The following is a 25568-nucleotide window of genomic DNA, read 5'->3' as shown; positions in this document are numbered from 1 at the left end:
GTGACATGGATCGAAACCTGAAATTTGAAGGTGCAGAACTTTAGGAAGGACAGGAAGATCGGAAAAGGTGGATGGGTAATCCTGTTAAATAATGATTGTATCACAAAGAATTAACCAAATTCAGTAAACCAGGATGTGGAAGTAATTTGGGTAGAAATGACAAATGACAAAAGATGTATACCACTCCCTTGAGTGACTCAAGGGCCATGAACCCGTAACCACATGGTAGGGTGGAGCAGAAGGAAGAAATATTGACAGCTTATCAAAAAAAACAAAGTGATAATCATGGGAGATTTTAAATCTACTTATCAACGGGAAAAGTCAGACGGACAAAGATAGCCTAGGTAAGCAGTTCATAGATTGCTTCAGGATAGTTTCTTCGAGCAGCATATTCTGGAACGGACCAGACTGTAGGTTATAGAAGAACTGGTACTGTGCAACAACGCAGAATTAATAAATGACCATATAGCGACAACAGTCCTAGGCAGCAGCAACAACAATGTGATTGAATTTTACATTCAGTTTCAGGGAGAGGGGAATGAGTCAGAAATGTTTTAAATTTCAAGAAGGGTAATTATGAAAGAATGAAAGCAGAACTGGCTAAAATGAACTATCGAATGATGTTATGGGTAGGTCAAAAGTGATCAGTTGTAGACATTTAAGGGAACATTTCAGAATACACAGAATAAAGACATTTCAAAAGGATCCCAAGTGACAGTCCCATCATCTGTGGTTAACTAGAAAGACCAAAGATAGTAACAAACTTAAACAAAAAGCACATTCTCGTGCAATCACATGTGACAGGTCAGAAGATTGGCCAGAATATAAGAAAAAATGAACAAAAATTTCAGAAGGAGGGATAACAGAATAAGAGATGAACAAGCAAGAAATATAAAAACAAATAGTAAGAGTTTCTATTAATGCTTTAAGTTAACAAGGTGAGCTACAAAAGGGGATTCTACAGCATTAGTAATGTAAAGAACAAAAAGGCAGTAGATAAATCAAACAGGTATTTTGTACAGGATACACATAACATGGCAAAAGCAGCGACAGTTCAGGAAATGGAATGGAGAAGGAACCCAGGAAATCACAACTAGCAAAGATGTGATACTGAGTTGGAGCTACAGGGTGACAAATACCTGAGGCCTAAGGACTCCATCATAGGGACTTGAGAAGCACGTAGTATGATAGTTGATGTATTGGCTTTTTTTAAAAAAAACACCCCTTAATCATCAACCATCCCATTACAAGACTGTAAATTTAACTTTTTCATCCAGAAAGGGAAGGAAAACAGAAAGCTGAAAACTACAGAGTTTACAGCACTGCACAAGGTAATCAGGCAGGAAAAACAAGGTTGTGTGAAAGGGTATCATTTTGACCAAGCTACTTAAGTTCTTGGAAGAGGTAGCACATGCTGTAGATAAAGTGAAACTAGTAGATGTACTGCATTTTAGATTGCCAAGAGGCCGATGATAAAGGGCTACATCAAAGGATGTTGTAGAAAGCAAAAGCTCATGGTGTAGTAAGCAGCATGTTGTCATGGACAGAGAGGACTGATTGGCTAACAGGAAGTACAAAGTAGGGGTAATTGGATCTTTTTCATGTTGCCAAGATATAACGAATGGTGCCACAGGGATCCATGCTGGCATCTCAACTATTTAGAATTTACATAATAGGCTTGGATGAAGGGACAAGGCCCCTCAAGTCATATCTACTATGAATGCCAAATCTTTTGATGACACAAAGACTGCAAAAAAGTATAATTGTGAAAAGGACATATCGATGTTTTAGATAGGCTGACTGCAATGTGCAAAGATCTGGCAGATGAAGTATATTATGGGAAAGTGTGAAGTTGTTCATTTTAGTAGGAAGAATAAAATGAAGCATATAATCTAAATGCTGACAGATTACACAGCATCAACATGTAAAGGGATGTGGGTGTCCTAGCACATGAATTTAAAAATGTTAATGGAAGTAATTCAAGTAATTATGACAGCTACTAGAATGTTGTCATCAGATATCATGAGGAGAGCAGAATATATAAACAGAGAGTTCTGAGTTCTGAAGCTATACAGGACATTTAAAAACAAAACCATCATCTCCTACTCTCCATTTAGTCCCCTTATTTAAGGAAGGATGTCAACACAATGGAAGCAGTTCAGAGGAAGTCTATCAGTCTAATTCATGGAATGGGCAGGTTATCTTATGAGCAAAGGTGGACAGGCTAGGCTTGTATCTGCTGGAGATTAGGCAAGTGAGAGGTGACTTAACTGAAATATATAAAATCCCAAGGGGTCTTGAATAGGTTGATGTGACATGTTTCTTTCTTTCAGAGGATATAGAACTAGGGATCACTGTTTAAAAAAATCAGGAGGTCATCAATTTAAAATGGATGAGGCAAATTTTTGTTTTCTCTCAGATGTTCCACAGAACGCTCTTCATGAAAAGTTGGTACAACAGAGCCCTCAAGTATTTCTTTTTAAGGTCAGTGCAAATAGATTCTTGTTCAGCAAGGTGATGAAAGGTTATCAGGGATAGGCAGAAATGTGGATTTGAGGTTACAATCACATTCGTCATGACCTTAAGTGGTAGAACAGGCCCGAGGCAACAAATGGTCAACACCTGCTTTTTGCTCAATGTTTAGTACCGTTCTTTTTCCTTGGAACCTCCCTTTCTCCGACTCTGCAGCTGCACTCTACCCCACCTTTACTTGCAGCTCAACTCCCTCCCACCCTTGCACCTTTCTTTTTTTCTACCTTTCTTTACTCCCCTCCAACCATCCTGGTAGACAGTGCAATCTCACTCCTCAACCTGGCAGTTCAGTTACTTTTCTTTCTTTCTTACCTCACTGCTCCTCCAATCTCATGCTATTTTGCTCTTGAAATTTCTCCTCACTGAATCTGTCAATTCAACTTCCGGGGTGATTATTTTCACAATGATCACCCGTTTAAATATTCTCAGGTCTTTTTAAGTAGCACCAATGTATTTTATGCTGCCAAGGATTTTTTTTTATTTTAAGAATGGTGTCAATACTGTACCAATTTATAGTGTTTTTTCAACTGTATTAGGACAACCGTCATACTTTCAAGATTATATGAACATCTCTCTCTCCAAACTTTAAAATACCTGTGAAAAATCAGGGATATGGTTCTCTCATTTTGCTTGGATGGCTGGTTTGTGATGCAGAGTGACACCGACAAGGGTTCAATTCCCATCTTGAATGAGCGCCATGAAGTTCCACCTTCTTGACCTTGTCCTTTGCCAGAGGTATGACCAACCTTGGGTTAATCCACAACCTGTTGTCTCTCTTCAATAAGGATGCAACCCTATGGTGCTCTGGGACAATGGTGACTATCGTTTATCCACAGAAACATAGAATCATGGAATCCCTAGAGTGTGGAAGCAGGCCTTTCAGTCCATCGGTCCACACCGACCCACTGAAGAGTATCCTGCTCAGACCCACTCCCCCAACCCTACCCCTGTAACCTTGTTTCCCATGGTTAATCCACCTAGCCTGCACATCCTTGGATGCTACAGAACAATTTAGCGTGGCTAATCCACCTAGCCACACATCTTTGGACTGTGGGGAGGAAACAGGAGCACCCGGAGGAAACCCACATAGACATGGAGAGAATGTGCAAACTCCACACTGACAATCACCCAAAAGTTGCTGGTAGAGAGAGGCAGCAGTGCTAACCACTGTGCTGTGTTCGGTGCAAAGTGAATAAGCACTTTAAGAATTGGTTCTCGCAAGAACAGAATATGATTAAAAAAAAGTTTCATCCAATGTTGTCAAAAATGCTTAACAAATCAACGTACTTCAAACTGTACTGCATTTTGATGCATTGAAATCAACGCACTATGAAGTATTCTACTGCCAAGTTGGTAAAGTCGAAGTATGATGAATTTCCCATGCACAACGGGAATTACAATCAGAAAAGAAATACCAACACAGTCTGTGAACAAAAACTTGACCCAAGGGGAGGCAACGACCTAGTGGCAATATCACTGGGTTATTAATCCAGGGATCCAAGTGTGAGTCTCGCTATGGGAAATGGTAGAATTTGAATTTAATAAATATCTGGAATTAACAGTCTAATGATGGCTAAGAATTCATTGTCGACTTCCAGGAAAAAAAACACACCTGGGTCACTAATGTCCCTTAGCTAAGGAAATGGCCATCTTTACCTATCTTGGCCTATACATGACTCCAAACCCACAGCAATGTGGTCGACTCTTAACTGCCCTCTGGACAGTTACAGATAGGCAATAAACGCTGGCCTAGCCAGCGACACAGTCATCCCAGGAACAACTAAAAAAAATTGACAGGAATTTCATGTAGTTTAATGTTTTAAATTTTCAAAAATAAAAATCAGAAATTGCTGGAAAAACTTAGGTCTGGTAGCATTTCTGGATATAGAGTGTTAATAGTTTGGGTTCAGCGATCTTTCTTCAGAACTCAGAACAAACATAATTAGCCATTCCTCCTCTTCATGACTCCTCCATTCAAAAAGTATCCTCACTTTTGTCCTTACAAATTATAATCAAATCGAACCCAAATTTTCTTTGAACACACTGCCATCTTCCAAATAAGGTTTCCATCCCTGCCACATTACCAAGTGGCTAACATCAAAGTCACAAAATGACATTCTACATGACAAGGACAAAGATAAACTTTAGCTTCTCCAGCCTTCTCAACATCAGACCAGACCTCCCGGCTCACCGCTGGACAAGACACTACCATCATGAGATTCAATTTTTGCCTTTGTCATTGGTAATCACTCACTAACGAGCATGATTGTCCACCTAGAAAATTTCAACATCACTGATCATGGGTTCTGTGCATTCTCATGTGGCTGATCAGCCTAATCCTAGAGCTACACCTCCAACCGCACACTTTGGGTGTGTTTCTGGGAGGTAGAATTGACGCTCAGTTTTAAGACTGTTGACATTCCTTTCACTGGCTCCTTTTCCATACTTCACCTTGCAAATGGGTGTTCAAAGAATTGTGTCCCTTCAACTAGAGACCAAGTTGATTTCTTCTGAACGGGGTTCTCCTATGCATTGGCATCTAAGTTGCATTTCTCGAGGGAAGCATTCAGGACGACTTTTGAAATGCTTCCTTTGCCTTCTTGTTCGAATGCCTTTCTTGGGCTAGACAACAGGATTTACATTCATAAATCGAAACTCAGGCATGCTAAGCACATGGGCGACCCAGTAGAATTGGTTTTGGATGTTTAATTCATTCATCGATTATTGATTTATTGTCACGCGTACCAAAATGCAGTGAAATGCTTTGTTTATAAGCGGTTCAGGCAAATCATAATAAGCAAACGATGTACAGATCAAAAAGACATGGACGCATACAGGTTGCACTAGGCAAGAAGAACAATAGCACGATCAGCATTATTTGAGGCTAGAGTCCATTCATTAGTCTGATAACGGTTTGGAAGAAGCTGTTCGTGAACCTGCTTGCATATGTGTTCAGGCTTCTGTATCTTCCGCCTACCAGAAGAGTTTGTAGGAGATTGTTACCCGGGTGCAATGGATCTTTGGTAATGTTGGCAGCCTTTCCATAGCAGCAAGCTACATAAATGGAGTCCATGGATGAAGGCTGGCTTCCATGATGGTACAGGCTGTGCACACAATCTTCTGAAGTTTCTCAGTCCTGGGCAGAGCTGTTGCCATTACCAGGCTGTTATTCACCTGGACAGCATGCTTTTAATGGCGCGTCTATAGAAGTTCGCAAGGGACGTTATGGACATGCCAAATTTCCTAAGCCACCCGAGGAAGAGGCATTGTTGTGCCTTCTTAACTGTCGCATTTGTGGGAAGTCCAGGACAGATTGTCAGTTATTATCACTTGGAGAAACTTTATGCTCCTCCCCAACCCGAACTCAGTTTCGTTAATGTAGATGGGGACGTGTTCTCTCCTTTCTTTCCAAAGTCAATGGCAGAGCGAGTGCGAGCGCGGGATTATTTTCGTTACATGTCACCAAACGCCACATCATCTTTCTGTACTTTGAAACATCCTCGTTAACTTGTAGATGGTGTTCATTCAGAATTTGGCAACACAGTCATAGGTGTATAGGGAGTACAGTAGGGGGTTGAGGACACATCCTTGCGGGGGGGCTCCAGTGTTGAGTGCTGTTGCGATGGAGGTGCAGTCACCTATCTTCAGTGGTTGAAGCCCCTGCGTAAGAAAGCTATGGATCCAGTTGCAAAGGGCAGAGCAGAGAGCAAGGTCATCGGTCTGGAGGGGATGATGGTTTTGAAGGCAGAGCTGTAGCTAATGGGCAGGAGTCTGACCGAGGTGTCTTTGTTGTCCAGCTGTTCCAAGAATGAGAGCAGGGGTAGGGACATGGCATCCTCTGTGGACCTGTTACATTGGTAGGCAAAATGAAAGGGATCAAGGCAGGCTGGGGGACTGGAGTTAATGCAGGTCAAGGCCAGCCTCTTGAAGCCCTTCACGGTTTCTGAAGTCAGAGCCACTGGGTGGTAGTCAGTAGAGCATACTGCATGTACATTTTTTTAAATTTTTTTAAATTTACTTTTTAAAGTACCGGGATGATGATGATGGTCTTCTTGATGAATGTGGGGACTTCAGCTTGTAGGAGGAAGGGATTGAAGATGTCAGTAAATACCTCTGCCATTTTGTCCGCATAGGATCCAAGTACTTGGCTAGGGGCACCATCAGGACCCTCTGCTTTCCTTGGGTCGACTCCCAGGAGAACGAATATTACATCGAAAGTGTTGACTCAGGGAATAGATATATTCCGGACTGTCTGGGCAGGCGTCACCGTGCCACTGGCATTCTTCTCCAGCTGAGCATAGAAAGCATTGAACGCAATTTGCCTTTCCCCACTATCTTGCGCTGCTTCAATTTTGTATCCTGTAATGTCGTTTAGGCCTCACCATAGGCAGCGCAATTCTGGTTGGTATGTTTGGGCCTCTTACTTGGTTCGGTATTGACTCTTGGCATCCTTGATAGCTTTGCAGAGGTCATATTGGGATTTCCTGTATTGGTCAACGTCATCCACATTGAATGCTGCACGTCTGAACTTCAGTAGGGAGTGAATTTCCTGGTTCACCCAAGGTTTATAATTGGGAACACTCGGATTGACTTCTCTATTATGCAGTCCTTCCCACATTTGCTAATGAGGTCTGTGATGGTGGCAGCATAACCTTCTGATTTTCCCATCAAGTACTTGAAAACCGTCCAGTCCACCAATTCAAAGCAGCCTGAGACGGTTTTCCATTGCCCCTGACCAGCACTGTACTTTTCGTGAAGGATTCTCCCATTTCAGCTTCCGCTTGTAAGCTGGGAGGGGGGACACAGCACTGTGATCTGATTTTCAGAAGTGTGGATGGAGTGGTAAGCATTTTTGATCAGAGATAATGGGAATTGCAGATGCTTGAGAATCCAAGATAAAAGTGTGGGGCTGGATGAACACAGCAGGCCAAGCAGCATCTTAGGAGCACAAAAGCTGACGTTTCGGGCCTAGACTCTTCATCAGAAAAGGGAGATGGGGAGAGGGTTCTAAAATAAATAGGGAGAGAAAGGGAGGTGGACTGAAGATGGATAGAGGAGAAGATAGTGGAGAGGAGAGTATGGGTGGGGAGGTAGGGAGGAGATAGGTCAGTCCGGGGAGAACGGACAGGTCAAGGGGGCGGGATGAGGTTAGTAGGTAGGAAATGGAGGTGCGGCTTGAAGTGGGAGGAGGGGATAAGTGAGAGGAAGAACATGTTAGGCAGGTTGGGATGAGCTGGGCTGGTTTTGGGAGGGGGGAGGGGAGATTTGGAAGCCGGTGGCATCATTATGGCACTGCAGGAGGCCCAGGGTGCAACAGTATGGAACTGCATGAGGCCCAGGATACATCATTATGGCACTGCAGGAGGCCCTAGTCCTCACATACCACCCTACCAACCTCCGGATACAATGCATCATCCTCCAACACTTACACCATCTACAATCCGGCCCATCACCAAAGACATTTTTCCATCCCCACCCTTGTCTGCCTTCCGGAGAGGCCACTCTCCGTGACTCCCTTGTCTGCTCCACACTCCCCTCCAGCCCCACCACACCCGGCACTTTCTACTGCAACCGCAGGAAGTGCTACACCTGCCCCACACCTGCTCCTCCACCCCCATCCCAGGCCCCAAGAAGACTTTCCACATCAAGCAGATGTTCACCTGCATATCTGCCAATGTGGCATACTGCATCCGCTTTACATGGTGTGGCTTCCACTACATTGGGGAAACCAAGCGGAGGCTTGGGGTCCGCTTTGCAGAGCGCCTATGCTCGGCTCGCAGTAAACAACTGCGCCTCCCAGTCACGAGCCATTTCAACTCCGCCAGACGACATGTCCAACCTGGGCCTCATGCAGTGCCACAATGATGCCACCCATAGGTTGCAGGAACAGCAACTCATATTCTGCTTGGGAACCCTGCAGCCCAATGGTTTCAATGTGGATTTCACCAGCTTCCAAATCTCCCCTCCCGCCACAGCATCCCAAAACCAGCCCAGCTGGTCCCAGCCTGTCTAACCTGTTCGTCCTCACACCTATCCCCTCCTCCCACCTCCATTTCCTACCTACTAACCTCATCCCGCCCCCTTGACCTGTCCATCCTCCCCGAACTGGCCTATCCCCTCCCTAGCTCCTCACCCATACTCTCCTCTCCACCTATCTTCTCTATCCATCTTCAGTCCGCCTCCCCCTCTCTCCCTATTTATTTCAGAATCCTCTCCCCATCCCCCTTTTCTGATGAAGGGTCTAGGCCCGAAACGTCAGCTTTTGTGCTCCTAAGATGCTGCTTGGCCTGCTGTGTTCATCCAGCCCCACACTTTGTTATCAGGCATTTTTTAAATTGTTGTGTAGTAGTGGTCCAGAACGCTCAGTCTTCTGGTAGGGCAGATGCGGTGATGATACTTTTGGATCACCTGCTTGAGGTTGACTTCGTTGAAGTCTCCAGCTGCAATGAATATGGCTTTGGGGAATTTTTTCAAGTGTTTGTGGTGGAGTAAATCATTTAGAACATCGAACATAGAAAAATACAGCACAGTACAGGCCCTTTGGCCCACGATGTTGTGCCGTGGAATAATCCTAATCCAAAAATAAAATAACCTAACCTACATTCCCCTCAATTCACTGCTGTCCACGTGCAGGTCCAGCAGTAGCTTAAATGTCACTAATGACTCCGCTTCCACGACTACCACTGGTAAACTATTCCATGCGCTCACAACTGTCTGGGTGAAGAACCTCCCTCTGACGTCTCCTCTATACCTTCCTCCTAATGACACAAAGCTATGACGCCTCGTGGCAGTCAATCCTACCCTGGGGAAATGTCTCTGGCTATCGACTCTATCCATGCCTCTCATTACCTTGTACACATCAATCAGGTCACCTCTCTTCCTCCTTCTCTTCAGAGAGAAAAGTCCAAGCTCAGTCAACCTCTCCTCGTAAGACAAGCCCTCCAGTCCAGGCAGCATCCTGGTAAACCTCCTTTGCACCCTCTCCAAAGCCTCCACATCTTTCCTATAATAGGGCGACCAGAACTGGACACAATATTCCAAGTGTGGTCTCACCAGGGTTTTGTAGAGCTGCAGCATAACTTCGGGCATTTCTAGGGCATTTTTCACATCCGCATAGGGTAATATGTAGACTGCTGTCAGAGGTGAACTTTTTTGGAAGGTAGTAAGGATGGCACTTTATTGTAAGGTATTCTAGGTCCAGGGAGCAATGGCTTTCCAGTGTCACCATGTCCAAGCACCAGGTGCTGTTGATCAGGAAGTACACCCCACCACCCTTCGCCTTACCCAAGGATGCCATGCAGTCCACGCAACGTATGGCGATTTTTCAGGTTGTAGTGTGCAGTAAGGAATAGCAAGGATGAGCCAAGTCTCTGAGGCAGAGCACACAACAGTCTCTCAGGTTCCTCTGGTCGGAAAGTCTAGATCTGAGTCGATCCATTTTGTATCCTATACCTTGGATATTTGCTTGGAGTACGCTGTGGAGGGAGTCTTAAAACCATGTACTTTCAACATCACCTTCAGGTCAGCACATTTTCCCCATTTCCTTGTAGGCTTCCTGGAGGACGAGACAGCTCCACAAATATCCCCATCCTCAACAGGAGAGCCAAGCAAAAAGAGAAGGCCGAGGTATTCACAGCAGTCTTCAGCCAGAAATATCAAGTGGATATTTTAAGTTAATGAGAATGGCGCTGATTCATAGTGACGGTACAAACTTTTCATTGTATTGTCATACATATTTAATACAAAATACATGATTCAATTCAACTCAAGCAGGGCAAATCCAACCTATCAAACTACTAGCCCATTCTTCTATTCTCAAATCATCAGTAAAGTGATGCAAGTTGTCATCAGCGGTGCTATCAAGCAGCAACTGCTCACAGTCTGGGTCCCGCAAGGGACATTTAGGTCCTGATAACATTATAGCCTTGGTTTAAACATGGACAAAGGATCTCTGTTCCAGAGGACAAATGTATGTGACAGCCCTAGACGTCAAGGCTGCATGTGACTGAGTGTGTGGCATCAAGGAGTCCCAGCAAAACAGGAACAAATGAGAATGGAGAGAAAACTCTCCTCCAGTAGGAACCATTTCTGGCAGACAGAAAGATAGTTCTGGATATCAGATCTCAGTCACCACAGGTCCTCTCTGAAGGTTAATGACGTAGAGCCAACCGTCTTCATCTGCTTCATTAATGACCTTCCCTCCATGAGGTTAGAAGCGGGGTTGTTTGCCACACAACATTCAGTATCATTTGTGACTCCTGAGACAATGAAACTGGACACAAACTCAACTGAGCTCACCATTTAAATATACTGGCTCCAACAGATTCCAGGTAAACTTGACTCCCGACTCCTCAAAGCATGCCCATTATCTACAAAGCCCAAGTCAGGAGTATGACACTATGCTCCCCACTTGCAAAGATGAGTGCAGCTCCAACAACATTCAAGCACATTGTCACCATCCAGAACACTGCAGCACATTCCACCACTTACTCACGGTAGCAGCTGGCTGTATTACCTACAAGATGCATTGCCAATTCACCACAGATAGTTACACAGCAAATTTCAAACCCAGGACCACTTTCATATAGAAGGATAAGAGTAACAGATGTATGGGAACACCACCACCTGCAGGCTTTCGCTTATGCGGCTCCCCTTTCTGATTTGGAAATATATCTCCATTCCTGCACTGTCGCTGGGTCAAAATCCTGGAATCCCCTCCCTAGTGTCCACCTACACCACATGAGCCTCAGTGGTTCAAGGCGGCAGTTCACCAATACCTTCTCAAAGGCAACTAGGAATGGGTATTAAATGGCAACTCAGCCAGCAACACCATAGCTAATAAATGGCAGCCCAGCCAGCAACAAATAGGTGGCGGCCTGTATGTAACAAATTCCTGCATAGATCAGTTGGCCTGAATAACCTGGTCTGTGCTAGAAAGTAAAGAGCAGTAAATCAGAGATTCTTGTTATTTAATCAGAATTAGAAGATACAGACGATGAGCCTTGAGGTTGTAAAGTTGCCAATTCATATATTTTGAAAATAGGAACAGGAACTAATTTCCAATGGAATCTTGTGATTGTTCCAAAGATTGGAAAAGGGAGTGTACGTGTATTGGTGTTAGAGAGGAACAGAGAAGGAAATAAAATTACAAGGCAAAAACAAAACAAGATATTAAGGCTGCATCCAAAAATGACTCCAGCATGACCTTAGGTTTCAGAAGGCCATCACCAGGAAGCGATATTTATCAAAAGATGACATTGGGAATTTCTTGGTAGATGACTCACTTTTTGAGTTCAAATCCTTAGTTGACAAGTACACTGAGCGCTGTCCACCTTTGTAGAAAGACATAATAAAGTACAGAAAAGGTGCAAGAAAAACAATGGCCCCTAGTGCTGAGAAAAAGGATGGTAACTGCACGTGCAATCTGAAGAAGACATTGTGCTCAAAAATCACCACCTTCAGCTGTTAGGTAAAGGCTGGTTATCTCAAAAGAATGACAAAAAATGACCTCAAAAATACAAGCTTTTCCAGAATTATCTAGACCACAAACTTAATGCAGAGTGAACGAGTTATTTTTCATATGCAGTCATGATTATTTTTCTACTTGGCTAAATGGAAGGAACCACTTTTAAGCAGTTTCCTCAAGTCTAATCAGATGAATTGTGTCAGAAGGTTCAGATCAATTGCGGTTCAGATTTGCAATTCAGGGAGGTTAGCCAACAATTGCTTGGACAGTGGAAATATATCTTCTCTTCAAATGTAGATAGCAACAATTCATACTGGAGCACAGTTAGTGGTGCCAGTGACTCAGTCATCCATTGACCTAATTCTCATTTGTGCCCAGTGACCAACTTCAGGCACTTTTCATTAACTCTTTTTGCACCAAGGCATTCAAACATACAGTGAAGTGATTCACAGGACAGCAAGAATACATACTCAGATCAAAATATATATTCTTTCCTTAGCCCCAACTCAGATTAAATGCCGGGTGCTTCAAAATAATCAGGTTTCAACGTAAAGCAGAGATTTAAACTGAACACTCCCTTTGTGGTTTGATACTTTATCACAGGGGATATTTATATATTCAGGGAACAAACATTTAACAATCTGCTAAAAATCTTTTTCATAAAACAACTGTTACTTTCTTAAAACTTGGTTCAAGTGACAATTTTCCATCCACAGAGTGAAACACTATTACCAACAAATGGTGCCGAAAGAGAGTATATAGAAAAATCAATGAGCCAACAAAATAACTACTTCTTGACAACTGTTTTCCAATGAATTTTTAAAGGCAATATCTAATACCCTCAGAAAGCTCTACAGATGCTAGCAGTCTTCCAGCATTGTCCTTAAACACTTATTCGGCATCTATGGAATAAAAACTGGTTGAACCACCTAATTTTCAGATACTGGAAAGCATCACAGCCTACCTTAGTCCTATCCTGAGTTCATATTCAGACATGTGCTTTCCTCCACTTGAAAAGAACTATGGTGGCTATCTGCAGCCCAAGATCCACATTCCCTATAAAACAACAGCACCCTTGCTGCAAAAGCTAAATTTCAAAAGAACAAGAAGCAAACATAAGACCGTACTGATCTGAATGAACCAGAGCAAACATCTCAGGGTGGTGTGGAAGTCGAATGATTCCAAATTTATTTGCAAAATGTCAAAAACAATGAGTGTATACATCATTGAATTATTCTCTCAACTGTTGATGCCTAATGACAATAGCTGTTTGTTCATTCTTTGCCAGGCATGGTTGGCAAAGCACACTTGTTGCCTACCCATAATTTCCCTTGAATTGAGCAGCATGCTAGGCCCTTTAAGACAACCAACCACCACGCATAGACTAGACCTGGTAAGGATGGTAGATTTCTCTCCCAGGAGGAGATGAGTGGGCCAGATGAATTTTTACATCAATGATAGCTCACATGGTCACCAACTAAGATCTATTTAATGTTCTGGATTTATTTTACTAATTTCACATTTCACCAGATGCCATGGTAGGATTTGAATCCATGACAACAGAGTATCATCCTGGCCATTTAAATTACTAGCCCAGTGATATTACCAATATGCCATGTCTACAAATTAATCACTGCATGCATGATGTTTGCACAAAGCAAAGTATACCCTGAAAGCCTAAATCAATTTTCAAATGCACTAACATGGAAAATTAAATATTGATAGAGAACCAAAGCCAATTACTTACAAAGTAAAATCCAAAAGAACTGCAGATGCTGTAAATCAGGAGCAAAAACAGAATCTGCTGGAAAAGCTCTGAATTATGAGGAAGGATCACTGGACCCAGAACATTAACTCTGATTCTTTCTTCAAAGATGCTGTCAGCCTTGCTCAGCTTTTCCAGGAACTCCGTTTTGGTTCCAAACATTTACATACATCTATTTATTTCACCAAGGGTCTTTCCAAATAAATCATACTTAGTACCTGTTCCAGATATGTCCATGATTTCAAGATGTCTAAAAACACTGAACTTCCATTTTCATTTGAACCTACCTGATCAAGATATACATTTCCAAAAAGGCAAAGTTTTTTTTTCATTTCACTACAGCATTGTTATTTTATCTCCAAGCCGACACCACATATTCAAATTTAAATTTAATTAACCAAAATGTATCAGACATAACTGCACATCTTAAATACATACCCGGACTTTCCACTCGCTTGTAATGATAAGGATTGATGCAAACTTCCTTCTGTTTCGATCCAAATGGAAATTCGCATATGTCTAATGGCTTCAGCTCATGATGACTTTGAAGATCTGGCCATCGCCACACACGGCAATAAATGACATGAGGCAGACCTTTCCTGTGCGATACCTGAAGTCGCCCGTCCAGAGATCGTGGGATGGTAACACATCTGCTTGGTTGACCTGGACTGCTCAATGCCTTTTCCAAATCCTCCATGGCCCCCTTTTTCTTCTTCAATTTTTTTACTAGAGCATCAACTGCTTTCTCTGCCCATTTTTCTTCTTCATCTCCTTGTTTCCAGCCCAACAATCGTTTTACAGCTGGGCTGGTAAAGGAGAACAAGCTTGCCATCGTCATTGTGAAAAAGAAATGGCACAAACACGAGCATGCAGAAATGTACTTCCAAAGCAAGGTCAGCAGCTGCAAGCAGCAATGAACTAATTCAAAAGATGAGCACACTGTTTTAGCGAAAGGAAACCTCAAAACATACAAAATTGTATAAGAAGCTTTCCTTTTTCAGTCGTCACAATTGTCTTTTTAAGCAGCTGACAATTTAAAACCACAACATCCCAGTATTGGCTTCCAGACTGCTTCCTCCCGCAACAGCTCAGGCAAATAAAAAGCCCACCTGCAAGAATGTCAAATAGTAAAAAAAAGTTGTTAGTCTGAAAAAATAAACAAAGATCAAATGCATTTTATTACAGATACTAAGCAATACTTTCAGCAACCATCTGCAAGCAGCCAGATATTACTTTGGGAAGTGCTGTAGAATTCTGCAAGACTTCAGAGAAGCAGACAGCCACACAGAACACCATCTACTTCAGTTTTGATTTGCCCTTGTTCAAAGTGAAGACTGTCTTGCAAGTCTGGATATTTGCCCAATTTAGTCTGCTTTTAACACAATTGTTTTCAGATCAAAGAAAATGAGCAGAAATCTATCCAATTCTCATGTCTTTTCTAAAAGAAACCTGAAATTTTTCCTGGGGCTTTTCTATTCTATTTTTAGGAGAAGAGAAAACCGTCAGAAAAATCAGCACGGACACTGGGTCTCAAATCACTGAAAGTGAATTTATTTCAACCATCAAAAACTCAAAAACCAAAAGGCTTAAGTTTCACAAAAACAGGGTTCAAAATTTGGACTAACCAACCAAAGGCAAGCCCCTAAGTAACTGCAAGTGGCACAACGTCCTGGTTACAGATTTTTGTATATGTGGTTTCAATATACTGTACCAGAACCATTGATGCAAGGCCTTCGGTCTATTAAAAACAGTTATAAAACATTTACAATCTTGAGAAAATAGAGTGCTGCAAGAAAATTACAAAGATACAATTAAGATACGAGACTACATTAAACTATCACACAGATACAAATGATATCAAGTTTACATTCACTTTACCTTGGAAAGTGATGCAGGCTTCATAGTATTTGTCAGTGGCTATCACCAAACATTTGCCAACAATTTGTGAATTGATCATAAATTCACCTTTATCACTCACCATACAAATGTTATGTCTGCAAATACAGCTTTTCTGGTATAAGGAAACTTCAAAATTATTTCCTTAAAACTTAGATTAATTTTGAAATATACAACCTTCAATAATCATAACCTATTGTTACAAACACTGCAAACATTTGCCCTTCAGTAACCGAAACTAATCCTGGAATCCCACTTGAAACAATAAGCAGCAACTCGGGCAACTAACCGCTGTCTTGGAGGCATCAGAAGCAAAAGAAAAAAAATACACAAAAACATTACAAAAATAATCCTAAAAGATGTGGTGATGGGGAGATGATGATAAACTGCTAAAAAGTGAGTGGATAGAAACTACAATATTCTTTGAAAATGTTAATCACAAGAAAAGGAAAAAAGATGCAGTACTTCAAGAACACAGTAGGCCTTCAAAAGATAATACAAATAGCAGTTGTTGATTTAATATGCCAAAGCCAACAATAAAATAAATAGCAAAAATTAACAAATACCTGAAATTGGAATCTTTCATGATTGTGTTCATGTTTATTTTCATTTATTGTCATTTTTGTCAATGAACACATATCAATTGAGTTAGATAGAAAGTTCTGATCTTAGATGGCTTTAGTAAGTCATTTGCCCAAAATTCTTTCTTTTTCAGCCCAAACCACTATTATAAATTCAATGTAGCTTGAAGATAAGACAAAATTTCAATTTGATAAGAGGGAAAATAAAAATACGATAATATGGTATGCAGTTCATTTTTCTGTTTCTAACTCCCTCCATATCACCAACTAACTTTTCTTTTTCTCCTTCCCATTGTTTCTGGAGATAATCAGTTCTGCAAATTCTCCCATACCTGGTCAAAGAGCTATTATTCACGTAGGAGCCAAATTAATTATTAAAACTAAATTAAACTGCCGGAGTAAATAGAGAGTGAATGAATACTTAGTGAACTCAAATTAAGAGTAAGATACATCATTGCCAAAACATCTTTAAATTCCTATTTTAAACTAGTTTTAGAAATAGCACTGGCAAATAATGAAGCCAGCAAGTTCAAAAGTAGTTCAGGAAAATGTTTACACAATTCTAAGTCTGTCATTACACTGAGCAACATTTATACTTAAAAAGCAAAGTTACCTGCAGTGATTTAGAATTTTATCCCAAAATTTATCTAGCAACAAACTAACATCTACCACCATTAATCAGTCAAACCAGCCTAAAGGAAATTTACTGCAGATGTTTTGGGCATTATCTTTACAAATATTTTAACTTCTTTAAAAAATGCTTAAAAACTTCTTGCCTTATGTACTTGTTACATTGCAACTCCTTATTAAATGCAACAGCATACAAGTTCAAAATTAAATTCTGAAAGAATAGATTTCCCTTTCTGAGAGCTCGGATTTGTACTAAAATTAACTTAGACCCAAATGCTTTCTACTCTGCTAAACAACACATTCTCAAGCAACAATAATCCAGTATATTTACATGTCACTAATTTCAAGGAAGCTCTTATGGTGATAAGAAGGAAGCAATGTGTCGTGCCACTGCGTTGATAAGCAATGGTAAAATCTGATCCAGATTCCCTTGTGAATGGTTGTGCAAGTATGTATGAACAATTAAAAACTGGCAGAAGGCATACGTGGAACTTGGCAAGAGGATGTCTGCTGTAAAGATGTTTCCTTTGTTGCTACTCAGGCTGACAAACAACATTGTTCCCACAATTAATATCTTTACTTTTTTCAAAACTACTCAACAGCTGATTAAAAAAAAATCAAGTAATATTCCCACATTTAGCTGTATCACATGAACAAAAAATGGCACTATGAATATCACAAATTCACTAGATTTTTAAGACTTATTACCATCTTAATAAAACGATTCATCTTATAAAATAATTCTTCATATTAAAAACCACTCAGCTATTTTACAACACTGAGTAAACCCAGGGTTCAGAAGATGCTAGAATTTAGTTAATCATCACTTCCTTCCTAAACTCCCTCCACCTAGAGTTCATCATAAAAGCACATTAAATCTTCCTCAGTCTTAGGTTGTTCCAAAGCACTTGATCACTTTCGAATTACTTTGATTTCTAATGTTTGTACCTAACATTGAGCATAACAGCAAAGTTTCAGAAATAGCAGTGAGATAAATAACCAGTGGTTAGGAGGATAATGGAATGTTCTACCCAAACGTTGCAATTTTAAAAACTGTAGAAACTGAAAAACAATCATCCACACGAATTTTTAAAGCAACATTATGTTTAGTTAACTTTACCCGATGCCTTGAAGCAACACAAGGACAGACAAAGATACGTCACTGACAAATCTTCAGAAGGCCTTCGAAGGTTACAGGGAGAACCAGCCACTTAGGTACAGAACTGGCTCGAAGGTAGAAGACAGGGTGGTACTGGAGGATCACCTTTCAAACTTGAGGCCTGTGACCACCAGTGTGTCACACGGGTCAGTGCTGAGTCCACTGCTTTTCATCATTTACGTAAATTATTTGGATGTGAACACAGGAGGTATGGTTAGTAAGTTCACAGATGACAGTGAAGGTGGTTACTTCAGGGTACAACACGTTCTTGATCAGATGGACCAATGGGCCCAGAGTGGCAGATGGAGTTTAATATGATAAATGTGAGGTACTACATTTCGGGAAAGGTAAATTAGGGCAGGACTTGTACATTTAATTGTAAGGTCCTGGGGAGTGTTGCTGAACAAAAAGTGACCTTGGAGTGGAGATTCATAGTTCCTTGAAAGTGGAGCTGCAGGTAGAGGGGATAGGGAAAAAGGCATTTGGTATGCTCGCCTTTATTAGACAGGACATTAAGTGTAGGAGTTTGGAGATCATGTTGTGGCTCTAGAGGACATTGCATTCTTCCAAAAGTGGCCTAACCATTCAATTCTGACACCCTGCACTGGAACAGATGTTGTGAAACTTGAAAGGGTTCAGAAAAGATTTACAACCATGTTGCCAGGATTGGAGGGATTCAGTTATAGGAGAGGCTGAATAGACTGAGGCTATTTTCTCTGGAGCATCAGAGGCTGACGAGTGACTTCAGAGGTTTAGAAAATCATGAGGGGCATGGATAGGGTGAATAGCCAAGATCTTTTCCTCAGCGTGGATGAGTCCAAAACTAGAGGGCATAGGTTTAAGGTATGATGGGAAAGATTTACAAAGGGGCCTAAGGGACAGCATCTTTACATAGAGGATGGTGCGTGTTTGGAACCAGTTGCCAGAGGAAGTGGAGGAGATTGGTACAATTACAACATTTAAAAGGCATATGGATGGGCATACAAATAGGAAGGGTTTAGAGGAATACGGGCCAAATGCTGGCAAATATAGGAGCAAAGAGGTCCTTCTGCAGCTGTACAGGGTCCTGGTGAGACCGCACCTAGAGTACTGTGTGCAGTTTAGGTCTCCAAATTTGAGGAAGGACATTCTGGCTATTGAGGGAGTGCAGCATAGGTTCGCGAGGTCAATTCTCGGAATGGCAGGACTATCATATGTTGAAAAATTGGAGCAACTGGGCTTGTATACACTTGAGTTTAGGAGGATGAGAGGGGATTGAGACGTATAAGATTAAGGGATTGGACAATCTGGAGGCAGGAATTATGCTTCCATTGATAGGGGAGTCCAGAACCAGAGGACACAGTTTAAAAATAAGAGGAAGGCCATTTAGAACAGAGTTGAGCAGAAACTTCTTCACCCAGAGAGCGGTGGATATATGGAATGCTCTGCCCCAGAAGGTAGTGGAGGCCAAGTAGTTTCAAGAAATAGATACATAAAGCTCTTAAAGATAGTGGAATCAAGGGTTATGGGGATAAGGCAGGAACACGATACTGATTGTGGATGATCAGCCATGATCATAATGAATGATGGTGCTGGCTCGAAGGGCCAAATGGCCTACTCCTACACCTGTTGTCTATTGTCTATAAATGGGATTCGATTAATTTAGGATATCTGGTAAGCATGAAGCGTCTGTTTCCGTGCTGTATAGCTCAATAACACTAAATCACCACAATGCAACTCCCAAGATCAGAACATGCAAATTCAGGAGACAGGTACTACAATGGAAAACAAACTGGCTGAAAAATAGAAACCAAAGTTGAGGATAAATGGGGAGTTATTGGCGACTTGCTAGTTATTCACACTGACAAAAGACAGGTGGTGGTATGCGAATAAAAAAATTGTTGCCAGTATCATGGTTCAGTTAAATGTTTCCTTAGAGAATCTCCTTACATGCATCTATGTTATGTCAATTCAACTGCTGTGTTTCCCTTTCCATGATTCTTTGGGTAAAAGGATTACTTCCTGAATTTTCTTCTGGGTATATTAGTGACTATCTTTTACTTATGACTGTAAATTCTGATTAGAAACATCATCTCTCTCGCAAACTCAAAACGTTTCATCATCTTTTTCAAGTCACTCTCACTTTGGAGAACATAACTTCTCAGAACTGGTATCATGATAGTAAACGAATTCCTCAATTCTTCTATAACCCTTTCATACAGGGAAACACAAATCACCCAATGTTTTTTCTGGATTTGTTACCCTCACAAAAGAAAACAAGCATCTCAGGTTCATTTTTCTGGAAAACAGATGAAAGGTGGTTACATTCAGTTGTATATATTCTTAGTTAAACCACACAGTACTATACACAATGCTGATCTGTATATAACAAAAAGGGATATGGAAACACCAAGGAAGGTGGTAAAAAGATTTACTAGAATGACAATAAAATGAAAGAATTACCAATAACGTGCACATTCCATTCATGAATTAAAAAAGAAAATGATCAGACGATCTCTTTAAGATGAAGTTTGCAGCTTAAATATTAGGTAGTATCACAACAAATTCTCTTGTTTCTCTCTGAAATAAGCCACAGGATCCTTTCCATCCATGAAAGATAGTACATAAAGTCTCAATTTAACATCTCATTCTCTAATACTACACTGAAGTGTCACACCAGGAATGGGACTTGATCTCAGACATTAGCTGAAATGAACGTGTGCACACAAATTATTGTATCAATCTTTACTTTCTGGAAATAAAACTAGCATCAAAGGAGATACTGAAAAAAGCAAAAATAATTATTTTTCTTTGAAAAATCAGTTTTTAAGGACACTGAAGAAATAAGAATCCAAACTTGCTTTCAAAGCCAGAGGTTGCTCAGCAATCAACAAAATCTAATGCACAATTAAGTTTGTTCCAGGCAGATTAAGCTTTAACATTTTAATATTAAAATCATTTTTTTAAAAATTAAAACTAATGCTTTAAAAACTTTAATTGGATATCACTTGATTGCATGTGTGAAGGCCACCGTATGAATTGTGGTGAGCACAATACTAGTGAAATCCACATCCAGAATTCCACACTTAACAGCACACTGATATGCCAGAAGTTGCTAACATTACAGAGTAAAGAGTCCAGGCATTGAGATTTTGCCATCATTCCAATTACAGTAGAAGAGGTAACATGTAGTGCTTTAATTTGAGGTTTTAAATTCTACATCACTTTTTGAGGACAACTGTGCCAAAACAAACAAACGGCAAAGATAATGAAATTAAGTATTCTTCTCACTTGAGATTTTCTTGCTAATTCTTCTCAACAGATTTTATTACTTCTATCTTGTATCTGTTTGGGTGTTTTGCAGTTTTGCTCTTATCCCTTTTTACTGTGTTTCACGTCCCCATTTTTTTTCTGTTTACTTAACTTCTCCTTATTCGACTCTACTACTTGAACTAGAATGGCAAGAGTTATTTGGGCCAGCTTAAGTTTCGTAAGTTGCCAGTCACAAGTCAGAATTCTGACCTACATGCACATATGTGGGAAATTTGTTGTTAATGGCTACAACCACACACTCTTTTATATGATACAAACATTTTTAAGTTGAAACAAAGGCTTGGAGAGTCTTGCAGCACATGAAGTACTTCTAATTTTTTTTTAAAATCACATTCGGAGGTGTCAAGAATTCAGATTTTTTCTGGTTTCAGATCTGGGGCTGAGATATTTTTGAGTACACTGCTCACAGAAACAGTATAGTGCAATTGGGTTTGTTTAATTTTCCCTGAAGGCAGAACACACAGTCCTTCCAGTTTGTTCATCTTTTTCCCTATGTACTACAAACAAGTACATCACCCTTATCACCTAAAATGAGGTAAGTTGCATCAAGTTCTGAACAAAGGTCACTGGACCTGAAACATTGGCTCTGCCTCCTCTCCACAGGCTGCCAGACCTGCAGAGTTTCTCCAGCAATTTCTGTTTAACATAAATCAAGACTGTCCAGAGATCAAGTGGAGTAATAAATGCCAGAAAAGTACACATTAGCCAGAGTAATTCAGCTAGATAGTTTTATTTTTATAATATGCTTCCGTGATTAAGTGGTATTTGACTTTGTAAGGGTTCAGTGATGGTGAAATTTCAGGCATTGTTTGATGTGAGGGGTAAAACCAGAGGGAACCTTTGTGAAATGCATGCAACATGAACACAGGCCACAATGTATTTATGTCGCAATCTGTGTTAAACAATGGAACTGCTGACTGAGATCTCTATGGTCAAGGACAAGTCACTTATGCAGCATAGTAATATAAACACATGGTTAGCTGTTCTGTCCCTTCAGCATGTTCCATCACTCAATGGGATCATAACAGATCTATACTCCAGCTCAATCAAAAGATTAAAGTAACAACCTTTCTCTCCGTACAACACTAAAGCAAGACCTAGGGAACAAGCAAACTTGTCATGACACGTGACATTTGAATAACAAAAAGTGCCAGATAAGATCCAAAAATAAAGCAAGCTTCTGTACATGGCTTAAACAGCAACATCTACAGCTTAAGGGTCCACTGACTATAGGCTTAACTGGCCTAGCCATTGCATGGGTACAAGAACCATACAGGTACTTGAAATTATACATCTTTACAGAGTGACGCAGCACTAACTGTCAGTATTGATGGAAATAATTAGCATGAAAATTCAGCCAGCCTTTTTGGAAACTGAAGCATTAAACAAGCACCAACATGAAAGCAATATTGAACATTCCCAATAATTAACAGTGTAGCAAAAAATCATCCGGTCACGCAACATCTGTGGAGAGAGACAGAGCTAGCGTTTCAGACTGATGCGGATTCTTCAACAGAACAGAAGCAGCATAGAACAAAATATAAGTTATGAGCAAGTGAAATGGGGGAACAGGAGAAGAACACAAAATTGAGGGAGAAATCAAATGATTAAAGGCAAAGGGAATAGCAATGTTAAAAGAAACAAAAATACATTTAAACATGAAATGTGAATGGCTGCAGTTGTCAAAATGCAAAGTGGAGAAATACTGCTGTTCTCAATCAAATTTTTGTATCAAGAATAGGGGTAGACAAAAGCTGCTAAATGGTACAGGATATTAATATAGGAACCACAAAAAAAATGGGATGGACAAGACTGATTGCCAAGACAGCCAACGCAGACTCAATGGGCATGAAGAAACAATACAGTACAAAAGGAGATTATGATTCCAATGAAAGAAATCAGGAAACCAAACGCAAAGAATCACAGAAGTTTTACAATGCAGAAGACCATTCAGCCCACTGTTTGCGCAATGGCTGTTACGCAACAAGATAAAAGTAGTTCGCAGTAAAGTCTTTCATTCATTTCTTTTACACCACCTATGACTCTAAAAATAGTTGGATAGTCAGAGATGAGCTGCACAGAAACAGGCCTTTCGGTTTAATTCATCCATACTGATCAGATATCAGAGATAAATCTAGTCCCATTTGCCAGCATTTGGCCCATATCCCTATGAACCTTTCCTATTCACATACCCAAACACATGCCTTTTCAATGTTGTAATTGTACCAGCCTCCTCCACTTCTTCTGGCAGCTCGATCCATGCACGCACCACCCTGTGGGAAAAGTTGCCCCTTGGGTTCCTTTTAAATCTTTCCCCACTCACTTAAACCTATGCCTGTAGTTTTGGACTCCACTACCCTGGGGAAAAGTTCTTGTCTATTTCCCTTATTCATGCCCCTCATGACTTTATAAACCTCTATAAAAGGTCACCCCTCAGCCTTTGATGCTCCAGGGAAAATAGCCCGTCTATTCAGCCTCTCCCTATAGCTCAATCCCTCCAACCCTGGCAACATGCTTGTAAATCTCTTCTGAATCTTTTCAAGCATCAGAACATCCTTCCTGTAGCAGGGAGACCAGAACTGCAAATAATATTCAAAAGTGGCCTAATGGATGCCCTGTACAGACACAAAATGATCTCCAAACTCCTGTACTCAACGAGCTGACCAATATAAGCAAGCATACCAAACTTCTTCACTATCCTATCTACCTGCGACTCCACTTTCAAGGAACTATCAACCTGCACGCCAAGGTCTCTTTGTTCAGCAACACTCCCCAGAACCTTCCCCTTATGTGTATGAGTTTTGCCCTGATTTGCCTTTTCAAAATGTAACACCTCACATTTCTCTAAATTAAACTCCATCTGCCACTCCTCAGCCCATTGGCCTATCTGATCAAGATCCCAATGTACTCTGAGGTAACCTGCTTCGTTATCCACTACAACTCCAATTCTGGTGTTACCTGCAAACGTATCTAATCATACCTCCTCTGTACACATCCAAATCATTTATATAAATGACAAAAAGGGGACCCCAACACCGATCTTGGTGGCACACCATTGGTCTGTCCTCCTGTCTGAAAAGGAATCATTCACCATTACCCTCTGTCTTCTATCTTCAAGCCAGTTCTGTATCCGAATGGCTAGTCCTTCCTGTTTTTCTATGTGATCTTCTAACCTTGCTAACCAGTCTACCTTGAGACACCTTGTCAAACTCCTTACTGAAGTCCATATAGATCACATTCGCAGTTCTGTTCTCATCAATCCTCTTTGTTACTTCCCAAAAACTCAGTCAAGCTAGTGAGACATGACTTTCCACAAAAAAAGCCATGCTGATTATCTCTAATCAGTCGTTGCCTTTCCAATTTTTTCCCCCCCTTTGGTTCTGAAAACGGCAGAGAGATAAATGTTGGATGAAGCACTGTACGTAATGTTTTGCATTAAGAACTGAATTAGTAAATGGTATTGTGAAAGGTGGAATTTTACTTTACCTAAAACTGTTGAATGCAATATTGAGTCAAGAACACTGTAGATGAAGTGCTGTACTTTCATCAAAAAGAGTCATTATAAAGGAAAATGAAACCTAAGGCTGACAATCTAACACTGGACCTAATGATTAAAGGCTTGGTCAAAGTGACGGGTTTTAAAGAATTTTGTGAAGTAGAAGAAAGTCGTAGAGGGTTAGGGAGGATATTTAACATTATAATTGTTACTTTGCAGCTTCAACATTAGCTCATTATTAAAAACCGATGGAAGTGAAGTAAACATGTAAGCAGCAGCGTGAGAGGATGCTGCCAAAATCTGAACCACTGAAGTGGCTGTCCTTCGTAGAACTTGCTTTGTACTTTTTTTAAGCAAACAAATGTGTAAGTTACTTATGTTAGTCCACAGTATAGTCTTGACAACACTGCAATGGTTAGATTTAATGCTTTTTCCAAAAGATTTAAGCTTTAAACACCAAACACATGATTTAAGATTATGCATTGGTTAAAGTTAAGGGCAGATTTATCACAAGTGCTTTCCCCCAATTTTAGGAGAATCACAGGTTGGATACTATATCAGCAAGCTAAAACAAACAACGAGAGAATATACTGTAGAATGCAGCAATAATATGGACATTGGCTTTCTCGGTGAATTACAATACCTTCAATCTGATTAGCAGTTTACCTTTTCACATTACAATTTAACAGTGAATATAATTTTATCATTGTGCTAAATTAGGTCTGCAAACA

The 25568-nt window shown here is 40.6% G+C and overlaps 1 protein-coding gene across 2 annotated transcripts in view; it reads right to left on the bottom strand.

Annotated features, from left to right (window-relative positions):
- The window catches only part of LOC125458257 (mothers against decapentaplegic homolog 5), a 70182-nt gene that overhangs the window by 19542 nt on the left and 25072 nt on the right, over positions 1–25568 (bottom strand). For both annotated transcript variants that reach the window (XM_048543379.2, XM_048543378.2), the window contains one exon: positions 14202–14872. In XM_048543379.2, coding sequence (XP_048399336.1) covers positions 14202–14601 — 400 coding nt within the window. In that variant the 5' untranslated portion in view covers positions 14602–14872. The remainder of the gene's footprint in view (positions 1–14201; positions 14873–25568) is intronic.

The sequence above is a fragment of the Stegostoma tigrinum genome, chromosome 13 (genome assembly GCF_030684315.1).
Source record: "Stegostoma tigrinum isolate sSteTig4 chromosome 13, sSteTig4.hap1, whole genome shotgun sequence".
NCBI lineage: Eukaryota > Metazoa > Chordata > Chondrichthyes > Orectolobiformes > Stegostomatidae > Stegostoma > Stegostoma tigrinum.
The sequence above is the reverse complement of the archived record's forward strand: the minus strand, read 5'-3'. Positions and strand labels throughout refer to the sequence as shown.